This window comes from Entelurus aequoreus, linkage group LG28 (genome assembly GCF_033978785.1).
Source record: "Entelurus aequoreus isolate RoL-2023_Sb linkage group LG28, RoL_Eaeq_v1.1, whole genome shotgun sequence".
NCBI lineage: Eukaryota > Metazoa > Chordata > Actinopteri > Syngnathiformes > Syngnathidae > Entelurus > Entelurus aequoreus.
Genome location: NC_084758.1, coordinates 32,786,094 through 32,799,763, shown reverse-complemented (window position 1 = coordinate 32,799,763; position 13,670 = coordinate 32,786,094). Strand labels below are relative to the sequence as shown.

General features: G+C 35.6%; 1 protein-coding gene across 5 annotated transcripts in view; it reads right to left on the bottom strand.

Moving 5' to 3' along the window:
* Window positions 1-1,700: 1,700 nt before the first annotated feature.
* LOC133644865 (glutamate receptor 2) overlaps window positions 1,701-13,670 on the bottom strand; it is a 132,067-nt gene continuing 120,097 nt past the window's right edge. For 2 of the 5 annotated variants that reach the window (XM_062039610.1, XM_062039611.1), the window contains exons 15-16: window positions 11,496-11,630; window positions 1,701-5,484 (exon numbers count right to left, since the gene is read on the bottom strand). In XM_062039610.1, the coding sequence (XP_061895594.1) occupies window positions 5,320-5,484; window positions 11,496-11,630 (300 nt within the window). In that variant the 3' untranslated portion in view covers window positions 1,701-5,319. Of the gene's footprint in view, window positions 5,485-11,381; window positions 11,631-13,670 lie in introns of those variants that run through there. The other 3 variants (XM_062039612.1, XM_062039613.1, XR_009824848.1) reach the window with 2 other exon arrangements.

Here is a 13,670-nt window from a genome sequence, read left to right as displayed (position 1 = left end):
GAGCAGCCAGCATGGACGAATAGAACAGACAAGTCATTGTTTTGTCTGTTCGCGGAAAACATCCTAATCTACGATTTGACTCCCTCGAATGGCTTTGACGCTGTAAAAAACAGGAGCAGGCTGTTTTGAAAAACACCCCCGAGGACACCTCAATGATGGACGCTTTTGACCTCCCTCCCTCCTCAACGACACCTGGAGTCGAACTTTTGCAGATCGGCCTCAGTCTATAAAAAACATTACATCATCACACCCAAGACAATTGGGCACACACACACACCTCTCCCTTCCCCACCTCACACCTTCACCACCGCTTGTTTCCCCTTGGGGTGATGGTCGGATGGCAGCGCTTCATAGCAGCGGTCGCCTTCCAGGGCCCCAACTCCCCGCCCCTCTGTTGCGAGTTTGTCGTGATTAAATGTAACGTGTTTATGTGTGCATTGCATGGAGGTTTTTTCCCACTCCAGACTAGGCCCCCTTAGGATCCCAGTCTAGATTGTATTTTTTTACTCATCTTTTTCCCCAGCGTTTTACCTTTTTCCCATCTTCTACGGGGAGCCTTATGGCAACCCATCATCGTTCCTGTTCTGTAACTGTTCTATTCTATTCTATTCTATTCCGACCCTGTACACTGTTTGTTTGTCTAATCTTAAACGGGTTTGTGCTGGAAACAACGTTTTGTTGTACTTGTGCAATGACAATAAAGACCTATTTGATCAATCTGAATAGGGTTCTATGGATAAATACTAATAAAAAGTCCATAAAGTGTCTGTCGGTTTACCTATTTGGCCGGGAAAACAAAGTGGAGAGAGTTTTCAGGCTCTAGTCCAGTGGTTCTTAACCTTGTTGGAGGTACCGAACCCCACCAGTCTCATATGCGCATTCACAAAACCCTTCTTTAGTGAAAAATATTTTATTTTTTTTCAAATTCAAGACAAAGTTAGATGTTTTTGGTAACACTTTAGTATGGGGAACATATTCTAAGTAACAAAGACTTAATTTAGAGTTATTTGGTTAGGGTTACGGGCCAGGGTTAGAGGGTTAGGGTTATAATAAGGCATTAATAAGTACTTAATAATGACTAGTTAAGAGCCAATATGTTACTAATTTGCATGTTAATAAGCAACTAATTAATGGTGAATATGTTCCCCATACTAAAGTGTTACCATGTTTTTTACTGGTGCACAAAATGAAGCGTGCATGAACATCACCTTGTTCAAAGAACAAAACCAACACAGTGCATAAACTCACAACAAATTACACACCTGCAAATCAGTCTGACTTCTGCTGTTGCCGTATCCGTAATACGCCGATAGGGAGAACTTTTTATTTACACGATGAGTCAGGTGTGTTTTGACCTCCGCCGAACCCCTGAGGTCGACTCACCGAACCCCTAGTGTTCCATCGAACCCAGGTTAAGAACCACTGCTCTAGACAATAAAATCATATACAGTTGTTATTGTTATTCCTGTTAATTGGCTTTAGAGAATTTCTACGAATCACAATGGATTTTGTCATTTTGCCTAATGTCCACTGCTGAGGACGCTGCCTCTCAGGAGGGCATAGATGATCTTTGGCTAGCTTTAAGAATCCCCCCCGGGTCCTTAGCCTTTGTGAAAAATGGGACGCAAATGTCAGAACATCATCAGAGAGTCACCTTCAAGGCTTTTGGGTCGTTCTACTTCACAAATGAGAGACAGTGGTGAGCGCTAACAAGAGATCAGCCATTTTTTATTTAGAAAGAGTCCCAAAAATAAACAAGTTAGCACACATTCCATATACAAAATGTCAGTGAGAATAGCCTGAAGTACGCCATGAAACTTAGAAGCAACTACAGTATATGTATCTATAGTCGGAATACAAAAGAACAACAGCCATAGTAATAATACAGATTCTTACCCCCCCGGTCCCGACATACAGGGGGCGCTCTTTACAGGTCATAAAAGAGGACTAGAAGTGCTTGTCTGTCGTCGCGTCATCCAAAAGAAAGGAAAACTAACATTTCAATTCATGAAAGTAGCTTTGACACCATCATGGAAGGGGGCTATACATTTTTTTTTTTTTTCCATTTTTACTTCACCTTTTTATAGAAAATATATGTATATATCCTGTATATATATATTTATTTATATAGATGTCTAACATTATTTTTTGTAGTTCTTTTTTTCCCAAATTCAAAAACACCGCACGACTTCTACATTAAAATGTAAACGCGATGTTTTTCGGCAGTAATGGAGAGAAACGTCGTATCGGCGGCGCCACATGCAAACTGGCGCCGCGTCATTTTGTCAGGTGGATGCAATAAGAAAAAAAAAACAAAAACGGAACACAATCCAAGCCAAAAATGATAACGTGAGCGAGTGTCATAGCCACCGACTGTACATTAGCTTACAAAAAGTGATTTACATTCACTGAAAGGACAGTGATTGACTTTTAAGACTCCGACTGGCACGAGAACTTGTTTGGCACCCTTCACTTATTTGGCCTTTGGTTACCACGGCGACCTTTCCTTGTTTTTTTTTTTCTTGTTACGTTGTTTTGCATTCATGGTGTGTAAACAGGTTCACTTCATCGAAAGCACAACAAACGACCCCCTGGTCTTCTGCAGAAAAAACAACACAAACAGCAAAAAGGAGATTTTTCAACAGGGAGAAACAAATCGCCAACTCCAGAAAACCAACAGTAAGGAAGGGATTCATATGGCTCCGTTCCTGGGTGGGTCTTGTGTGATTTTGCGATGCGGTCCACTGAAAATGATGGAAAGCGCCACTCTGGTCAAAGTTGGAACTGCCACAAAGCACATTTTTGAGATATTCAACACTCTACTGCCATCTGGCGGCTAAAGTGGATAGTGCACCCCCCCCCCCCCCCCCTTGATTTGTCACGTTTCACGTGCCAGGTAAACCGCGACGAATGGGGCCGAATCCGAATGTCCAGCAAAGATCAACACAGGAACAAAATATACAGGAAAAAAAAAAATCGGTGGGGAAACATGACACCGTAAAAGCTCTTCTTTCCAGCAACCGCCATGGAAGTTCCTTTTTAAAAGCTCTTTTGTGAAAATACATAAAAATATTTTTTTTTAAATAAGCATTTTCTTTGATTTTCTTTAAAAAGAAAAAAAAAAAGAAAAAAACGGGACTATTTCACATTTTAATGCGGATGTGCTTCCTGTTTGGGAGGTGGCGGAACACACACACACACACCCACACCACCACACACACACACACACACACACACACACACACACACACACACACACAATTGTCAGTCAAGTCCCCACACAGACAGAAAAACAGACTCACACACACACGGTTCGAATGAGTTCTGACTTGTCAGTCAAGTCCCCACAAAGACATAAAAAACAGACTCACACACACACGGTTGGAATGAGTTCTGACTTGTCAGTCAAGTCCTCACACAGACTCAGACTTACCATGAATTGATTTACGTGGACCCCGACTTAAACAAGTTGAAAAACTTATTCGGGTTTTACCATTTAGTGGTCAATTGTACGGAATATGTACTGAACTGTGCAATCTACTAATACAAGTTTCAATCAATCAATCAATCAGACAGAAAAACAGACTCACACACGGTTGGAATGAGTTCTGACTTGTCAGTCAAGTCCCCACACAGACTCAGACTTACCACGAATTGATTTACGTGGACCCCGACTCAAACAAGTTGAAAAACTTATTCGGGTGTTACCATTTAGTCAATTGTACGGAATATGTACTGAACTGTGCAATCTACTAATAAAAGTTTCAATCAATCAATCAATCAGACAGGAAAACAGACTCACACACGGTTCGAATGAGTTCTGACTTGTCAGTCAAGTCCCCACACAGACTCAGACTTACCACGAATTGATTTACGTGGACCCCGACTTAAACAAGTTGAAAAACTTATTCGGGTGTCACCATTTAGTGGTCAATTGTACGGAATATGTACTGAACTGTGCAATCTACTAATAAAAGTTTCAATCAATCAATCAATCAGACAGGAAAACAGACTCACACACGGTTCGAATGAGTTCTGACTTGTCAGTCAAGTCCCCAAAAAGACAGAAAAACAGACTCGCACACACGGTTCGAATGAGTTCTGACTTGTCAGTCAAGTCCCCACACAGACTCAGACTTACCACGAATTGATTTACGTGGACCCCGACTTAAACAAGTTGAAAAACTTATTCGGGTGTTACCATTTAGTCAATTGTACGGAATATGTACTGAACTGTGCAATCTACTAATAAAAGTTTCAATCAATCAATCAGTCAGACAGGAATACAGAGTCACACACACACGGTTCGAATGAGTTCTGACTTGTCGGTCAAGTCCCCACTCAGACAGAAAAAGAGACTCACACACACACGGTTCGAATGAGTTCTGACTTGTCTGTCAAGTCCCCACAAAGACAGAAAAACAGACTCGCACACACGGTTGGAATGAGTTCTGACTTGTCAGTCAAGTCCCCACACAGACTCAGACTTACCACGAATTGATTTACGTGGACCCCGACTTAAACAAGTTGAAAAACGTATTCGGGTGTTACCATTTAGTCAATTGTACGGAATATGTACTGAACTGTGCAATCTACTAATAAAAGTTTCAATCAATCAATCAATCAGACAGGAAAACAGACTCACACACGGTTCGAATGAGTTCTGACTTGTCAGTCAAGTCCCCAAAAAGACAGAAAAACAGACTCACACACACGGTTGAAATGAGTTCTGACTTGTCGGTCAAGTCCCCACACAGCCAGAAAAACAGACTCACACACACACGGTTCGAATGAGTTCTGACTTGTCAGTCAAGTCCCCACACAGACTCAGACTTACCACAAATTGATTTACGTGGACCCCGACTTAAACAAGTTGAAAAACTTATTCGGGTGTTACCATTTAGTCAATTGTACGGAATATGTACTGAACTGTGCAATCTACTAATAAAAGTTTCAATCAATCAATCAATCAGACAGGAAAACAGAGTCACACACACGGTTGGAATGAGTTCTGACTTGTCAGTCAAGTCCCCACACAGACGGAAAAACAGACTCACACACACACAATAAGTGATATCCCAGGATCACCGAGGGAGCCATTTTCTTCTTGGTGGTGTAAAAATATGAAGAATGACGCATGGAGGCTAGAACTTTGTGATGGACAACACTCCTGTGTCCCTCTGGGTTAACAAAAAAAAATGGTTCCGTGACAGAAGCGAGCGACGGAGGAAGGAACCAGCGAGCCAGAAAGCGGAAAAAGAGGAGACCAAAAGCGCTCTTTTTGAAACCATGGTAAGGCACTCAGAAGTCTGTCAGGGATCAGGACAGATCTGTCAGGCTGACGTTGAGTCCCATGTCGGGTCTCACGTATGGGACGGCGTGGACAGCTTTAGGAAACTCCGGAGTCATCACCCGACCGTTCTCCCCGGTGCTCCCGGTGACGGAAAGTCTCGCTTTGTTCCTCATGGCGTCCCCGAAGGTCATCTGCGGACGGATGGCGGACATTTAGGACGGTCTTTCCCCGCATCCGTAAGCGTGAAAGGTAATATTTATATATGGATAAAAGATGTATGGCGATGTCAAATGGGAACCAAAGGTGAGGAGCGCGTGGTTACGTGTCGGATGGTGGCACCATGTGCAAGCATTGCTGCTGAGATGTATGTGGACTAAGACAAGCATCAACACTCATACATGGACATGGTACCAAAAAACGGCACGGGAACTTAAATGGACACACAAGATACCGAGGAGTGTCGAAGCCACGACCCTCGAGAAAAAAACATTCGGAGCTCCGGTTCTTTGAACGAATTTGCTACGGACAAAAATGAAAAGAAAAAACTTGGGGTGTCAAAGTCAATTATTAATTATCTACGGTATTTGATTAGTATTACAGCCGCCTGCTGCTGTTTTGCACTCACCAATACTGTAGGAATTTTCAAAATGGGGTCCCGGGGACCCCCCATCAAGTCCTAAAAATGGGGTTCCACAGTACAATTTTGGGGGTCCCACTCTTTTGTAAGCGTTCTGAAAACAAATGATAAATGTATGCATTATCCTGTTATATCTCACATTCTAGATTGTGTTTTGGATAAAGGTTGTCATAAACCAGGGGTCACCAACCTTTTTGAAACCTAGACCTACTTCTTGGGTACTGATTAATGCGAAGGGCTACCAGTTTGATACACACTTCAATAAATTGCCAGAAATAGCCAATTTGCTCAATTTACCTTTAACTCTATGTTATTATTAATAATTAATGATATTTACACCTAATTGAACGGTTTAAAAGAGGAGAAAACATGAAAAAAATGACAATTCATTTTTGAAACATAGTTTATCTTCAATTTCGACTCTTTAAAATTCAAAATTCAACCGAAAAAAGAAGAGAAAAACTAGCTAATTCGAATCTTTTTGAAAAAATTCAAAAAATAATTTATGGAACATAATTAGTAATTTTTCCTGATTAAGATTAATTTTAGAATTTTGATGACATGTTTTAAATAGGTTAAAATCCAATCTACACTTTGTTAGAATATATAACAAATTGGACCAAGCTATATTTCTAACAAAGACGAATCATTATTTCTTCTACATTTTCCAGAACAAAAATTTTAAAAGAAATTCAAAAGACTTTAAAATAAGATTCAAATTTGATTCTACAGATTTTCTAGATTTGCCAGAATAATTTTTTTTAAATTTTAATCATAATAAGTTTGAAGAAATATTTCACAAATATTCTTCGTCGAAAAAACAGAAGCTAAAATGAAGAATTAAATTAAAATGTATTTATTTTTCTTTACAATAAAAAAAATAAATTTACTTGAACATTGATTTAAATTGTCAGGAAAGAAGAGGAAGGAATTTAAAAGGTAAAAAGGTATACATGTTTAAAAATCCTAAAATCATTTTTAAGGTTGTATTTTTTCTCTAAAATTGTCTTTGTGAAAGTTATAAGAAGCAAAGTAAAAAAAATTATGAATTTATTTAAACAAGCGAAGACCAAGTCTTTAAAATATTTTCTTGGATTTTCAAATTCTATTTAAGTTTTGTCTCTCTTAGAATTAAAAATGTCGGGCAAAGAGAGACCAGCTTGCTGGTAAATAAATACAATTCAAAAAATAGAGGCAGCTCACTGGTAAGTGCTGCTATTTGAGCTATTTTTAGAACAGGCCAGCGGGCTACTCATCTGGTCCTTACGGGCTACCTGGTGCCCGTGGGCACCGCGTTGGTGACCGCTGTCATAAACAATACTTAATTCATTAAAAAAATAATACAAAATTAAAGCTGCAAGCAGCAATGGACGGGACCGACTTTGGGGGCTCATAAAATCCAAACCGGAGCAGTAATATAAACTCTTTCATCAACTTTTAATCAGAAGGGTTCAATCTCTCTCCTGTGCTAATTTGAAGCCGACACGACAAACGCGCTCAGAGGAGATAATGTTTGAAAAAAGGTGACTGTTTTTACTCAACTATTGTTTTGAAGGGGAAATTGCAAACTTCTTGGTTGATTTTTGCGGGGGGGGGGGGGGGGGGTTGTCAGTGTATGAAATATAGGTCTAAGTGAAACCTACATAGAGGTTTTTGTTTCATGTCTCTACGACATTCCTACTGGGAGTTAGAGGCAGTTTTGTCTGTGTTTTATTCCAAGGGGGCGCTAGAGCGCAATTTTTAATTTTGGGGTTTGGTGTATTGATTAGACAGCAATTTTCGCCAGTCCTGATGTGTGTGTCCAATTTGGTGAGTTTTGAAGCATGTTAAGGGGGTCAAATTACAGCTCAAAGAGGCGGCGGTATAATAATAAAACGCTATAAATACAATAGTGTCCTCTGTCCCAAAAGGACATCGGTCCCTAATAAAACAAATGTATATGCTTATGTAAATGTATTCATTTATGAACATTCACTTTCTTCTTTCCTTCATGGATCTAAACTTTACCGCTGCCGGGTATTTGTTTTTCTATATTTGTATTGTAATATTTTCAGAATGTGTTTGTTCTATTTTTGGCCAAATTAAGACAAAAAAAAAAATCTGAAATTGCCTTTATTCTTAAATTATGCCTTGATTTTAATAGTCACAGAATTTCCTCCAGCCGAGCTAAAATGAGTTTGACACCCCTGGACTACAAGAACAAAGACTTCCGAACATGAAAACTAACGATATTCAAGATGTCACTTAAGGGAAAAGTTGTAACGTCGAAATTTAATGTTAAAAACCCCAATACTAGTATGTATTTTTTGAGCATGAACATTAAATTTATCGGATGCAACTTCTTAATATTACAAAATAAACGTATTTTGTGGTATGATGACATCTCTATTCCAGCAATAATGTAGTATACTAAAATCTCCACCTTTACATTCAGCTTGCAGTCATGAAATTGCAACTTAATGGATACAATTTCTTAACAATACAAAAAAAATTAAATCGTTTTTATAGTAAAATGACGTCTTTAGTCTAGCAAAAGTGTACTGTAGTCCCTGCATCACATTTAGCTCATTCAATGTCATAAAAAAAGATAAGTTACAAATGTGTATATTTTGAGTCCTGCTGTATTCTCATAAAATCACAGTTATTTTTGTGAAATCACAATCAAATACTATAAATAATGGATTTCCCATCATGAAACTATATTATGACTCCATCTTTCTCTAATGGAAAATTTATTTGAATCCTCATAAAATCACAACCCTGTTTTTGTAAAATGTCTGAATGATTGAATATTATAAAAATATTTGTTCCGTCATGAAATTACACTACAGTATAATTACATATTTTCTAATAGAAATGTCCACGAGTCTAAACGTATAACAGCTTTATTTTGTAAAATTAAAAATGAAATTTAAAAAAATAAAATAAAATAAAATAAAATGAAAAATGAAAAAAAAAAGAAGTTTTTCCATTATGAAAATACAGTATGACTTATCGCACATTACCATTTTTTTTTTCCAATTAGAAAATGTCACTTAGTTCTCATATCACAACTTTATTTTGTAACATTTCAATAAAATACAAAAAAAATATTTTTATGATTTTTTTCTAATGGAAAATTTGACTTACTCCTTGTGATATCACAACTGCATTTTTCTAAAATGATGAATAAATACTATTACATTTTTTTTCCATCATGAAACTGTAGTGTGATCAGAATCACAACTATAACTTTTTTTTCCTCAATAGAACACTTTACTTTATATTCCTAATATCCCAACTGTATTCTTGTAAAATTACATTTAAATATGATAAAAAAAATAAAAAAAATCCATCATGAAACTACAGTACGACTTCTCTCACATTATGATTTTTTCCTAATACAAAATTTCACCTAAATCTCGTACAATCCCAACTTTATTTTTGTGAAAATACGGTTACATTTTTTTAATTTTCCTGAGGGAACTCTCCTGAAGGAATCAATAAAGTACTATGTATCTATCTACAAAAAAAAAAACAGTTTTCCCAAGATTAAATATGCTAAAAAAAATTTCATCATGAATCTACAGTATGACTTATCTCACTCTACGATGTTTTTCATAAAAGCACAACTTTATTTTTGTCAAATTCCGATTAAATTATATTAAAAAATGTTTTCCATTATTGAAAAATGACGAGTCCCACAGTTACGATTTTTCTCTAATAGGAAATTTTGCTTACTTTTGATAACATGACACCTTTATTTTTTGAAATTACGTTTAAAAATTTAAGTTTTTCCGTCATGAAACTACAGTACGATTTGTCTCAAAATTACGATGTTTTTTTATTGGGACATTTCTTTTCATTCTTGTAATATCACAACTTTTTTTTGTAAAATTACAGTGAAATGCTATAATAAAAAAACAATCATTATTAAACTATAACTTTGTCTGCAGTTACGATTTTTCTCAAATACAACATTTCACTTAATTTTGGTAAAATTCCCTTTGAAAAAAAAAAAAAATTGTTTTTCCATCATCAAACTACTGTACGACTTTTCTGACAATTACGATTTTGTTCAAATATAACCTTTATTTTAATTCTCACAATATCACATTATTTTATGTGTGTATATATATATATATATATATATATATATATATATATATATATATATATATATATATATATATATATATATATATATATATATATATATATATATATATATATATATATATATATATATATATATATATATATATATATATATATATATATATATATATATATATATATATATATATATATAAAGACAAACAATTCAGATTAAATACTATTAAAAATTCCCATTGAAAAACAAAACAATATATATATTGTTTTTCGATCATCAAACTACTGTACGACTTTTCTCACAATTACGATTTTGTTCAAAGAGAACATTTCTTTTCATTCTCATAATATCACAACATTTTTGTGTGTGTATATATATATATATATATATATATATATATATATATATATATATATATATATATATATATATATATATATATGTATATATATATATATATATATATATATATATATATATATATATATATATATATATTTAATCTGAATTATATATATATGTATTATATATATGTATGTATATATACATACACACATTATATATATATACATACACACATTATATATATATATATATATATATATATATATATATATATATATATATATATATATATAATTCAGATTAAATACTATTAATCATGTTTTTTCATCATGAAAAAAAAATAAAATAAATATATATATATCATTATTTTTTATTATTTTTTCATGATGAAAAAGCATGTTTAATAGTATTTCATCTGAATATATATATATATATATATATATATATATATATATATATATATATATATATATATATATATATATATATATATATATATATATATATACAATTCAGATGAAATACTATTAAAAATGCTTTTTCATCATGAAACTGCAGTATAACTTTTCTCACAATTACGCTTTTTCTAGTAGAAAAGTGCACTTGATTTTAAAAATTTCACAAATGTATTTTGTCAAATTCTGGTTAAAAACAAAACGAAAAAAATAACTAAACTCAATTTGATTAAAAACTATTACAAAAATCTCACTAAATTATATTTGATTCCTTTATCTTTAGTCATTTTTTTGATCCATTTAAGACTTTTTGCCAACATTATTCCCCAAATTTCCAACCGGCGCGAGCAGGTTTTTCTGCGGAGCGTGGCGCTAACACCCCTCGGCGCAAAGGCAGTCGTTATGCGTGAACAAAAGGGTTGATATGTCTTTCTCTCAGTAAATCATAAGTCATCGATCCCTCGGCCAACCTCGTCATTCACTAACACTGAAGGATGGAACGGATGGAGCCAAAAAAGCGTGCAGTTTGGGGGAATTTATGAAAACCTTGTTCCCTACCCCCTAAATTTTTACACTTTCGATCCCATAAACGTTGTACCCTTCCTTATAAGTGGCAAAATTCTGTGAATTCTGCGAGGAAGTTGGGTTAATAGTCTGTGCATTCTTTGCCACCTTCATTCGTTTGGCCTCGGCTCGGGACTTGTAACAGAACTCGATCAAGGCCACCAGCATGGCCAAGCCGAGTCCTCCGACCAGAATGTAGAAGACCCCAGCCACGTTGCTCAGGCTGAGGGCGCTCGTCTTCTCCTGCGGGGGGCGCACACGACACAGCGGTCAAAAGGGGGGGGGGGAGGGGCGAGGGGGGCGGAGAGATGGGCGACAACGATGTGCATGAACACGACAACGGAAAAAACAACCAAAAAACAAAACACATACACAACAGAAATGCACAAAAATAATGCACCGCTACATGTCATCACTTAACTTTTTTTTTTTTTTTTAATATATATAAAAAGACAAGAATAACAAGACAGAAATGTGATTTATCACTTGGGGTCAATTCAAAGCACTACAGTGGAACCCGTTTGTGTCGACACAAGCGGAACCGCCCAAAGTAAAAAGGCGATCCTAAAATATTATTGAAAAATGTTCTTCGATTGCAAATATTTTCATTTGGATACTTGTGTTTTCTCACACATGCTTTTCGTACGCCCCACCTTTCACATGCAACAAGCTAGTCTGTTTGTCCCGATGCGATACCGATTTTGGAGCATTGAGTTGTGGCCAATACCGATATCAGCAGGAATCACACATACTTTTATCGTTTTGCCGTGTGGAATGTTAGGTTATGTCTACACTAAGTCGTTTAACCCCTTAAACGATTCATTATTTAGCCTAAGCCCCGTTTCAGCCACACTAAACCAGCGTTTAAGGTCCCCCTCCTCGGACAATTTTTTACACGGGTAAGTGCGCCGTGTATTTCTTGAATCTCCGGCTCTTAGCTTTGTATGGACTCATTGATCGTTTACAAACCGAGTTCGGAGAGGAAGTGACGCCGAAAAGACCGCGCCCCACACAGGAAGTGACGTCAGAAAGAACGCCCCACAGCCAGCTTCATAGTAAAGCTGTTTCGTAACTCGGAGCTAACCACTGGAAATATGGAGGCGAGTCATCCAGACATGCCCGTGTTTCTCCTTCTTCTACATGTACAGACGCTTGTGGAAATCACACATGAATACCTTAACCCTGTAACACCCCTTGTTGTAAAATTACAACGTTACCTTTAACCATCCTAAAAAACAATCCGTTATATATATATATATATATATATATATATATATAATTTTTTTTTTTTACCACATTTACATAGTCATTGGGTCATATTGTTAAGTCTTACAACGCTATTGGATCGTAAATTTGTTTATAAGTCACAACTTCTGGCCATGAACTCACACAACCTCTCAAGGTTTCCTTCGAATAACATCTATTTGTTTCATTGGACTGGATTCATCAGATTCAAGTAAGTAAAATGTCTTTTATATATTTTTTGGTTGTTATTACAATGTCTAGAGCATGTACATATGTTGTTATTGTGGAACAGATGTATCCAATTTAATTTAGAGCTTGTTATATAATTGTTGCAATTATACAATACTGGGTGAATGTGGTAGTAAAAATAGCTGGCTTGTTGCAGTGGGCTCAAACAGGTTGTATTCTCTCCACTACATCACTGCCTGAAGTATTTTCTCTATACATGGATAGTATACATTCTACCCTTGTGTTGTGTTCAAATGCCTCCTACAACAACATCTAAAAGGTCAAAACATTTTTTTTTAGGTTTTTCTATATTTGGGTTTTACAGGGTTAAGAGAAAGCCATTGCAGCTATTTGGGATACAACACTTCTCAGGCGGCAAGAGAACATTGTTTAATGCATGTAAATCTAGAATTATACTTTAGAAAATAATATTTGTGTCGATATTTTTGGGTGTTTGGATTTATGTCATTTCCTACACTGCAAAAAGTCAGTGTTCAAAAACAAGACAAAATAATACAAAAATGAGGGGTATTTTATTTGAACTAAGCAAAATTATCTGCCAAAAGAACAAGAAAATTTGGCTTGTCAAGACTTTCCAAAACAAGTAAAATTAGCTAACCTCATTGAACGCAAAAATACCTTAAAATAAGTATATTCTCACTAATAACAAGTGCACTTTTCTTGGTAGAAAAAAAAAGAGACCTTTTTGCTCAATATGTTGAAAAATATTCTTAAATGAAGTAAATGCTAGTGCCATTATCTTGACATAATGATATGCGCTCGGTGTCATGATTTGTTTTCTTCATGCTT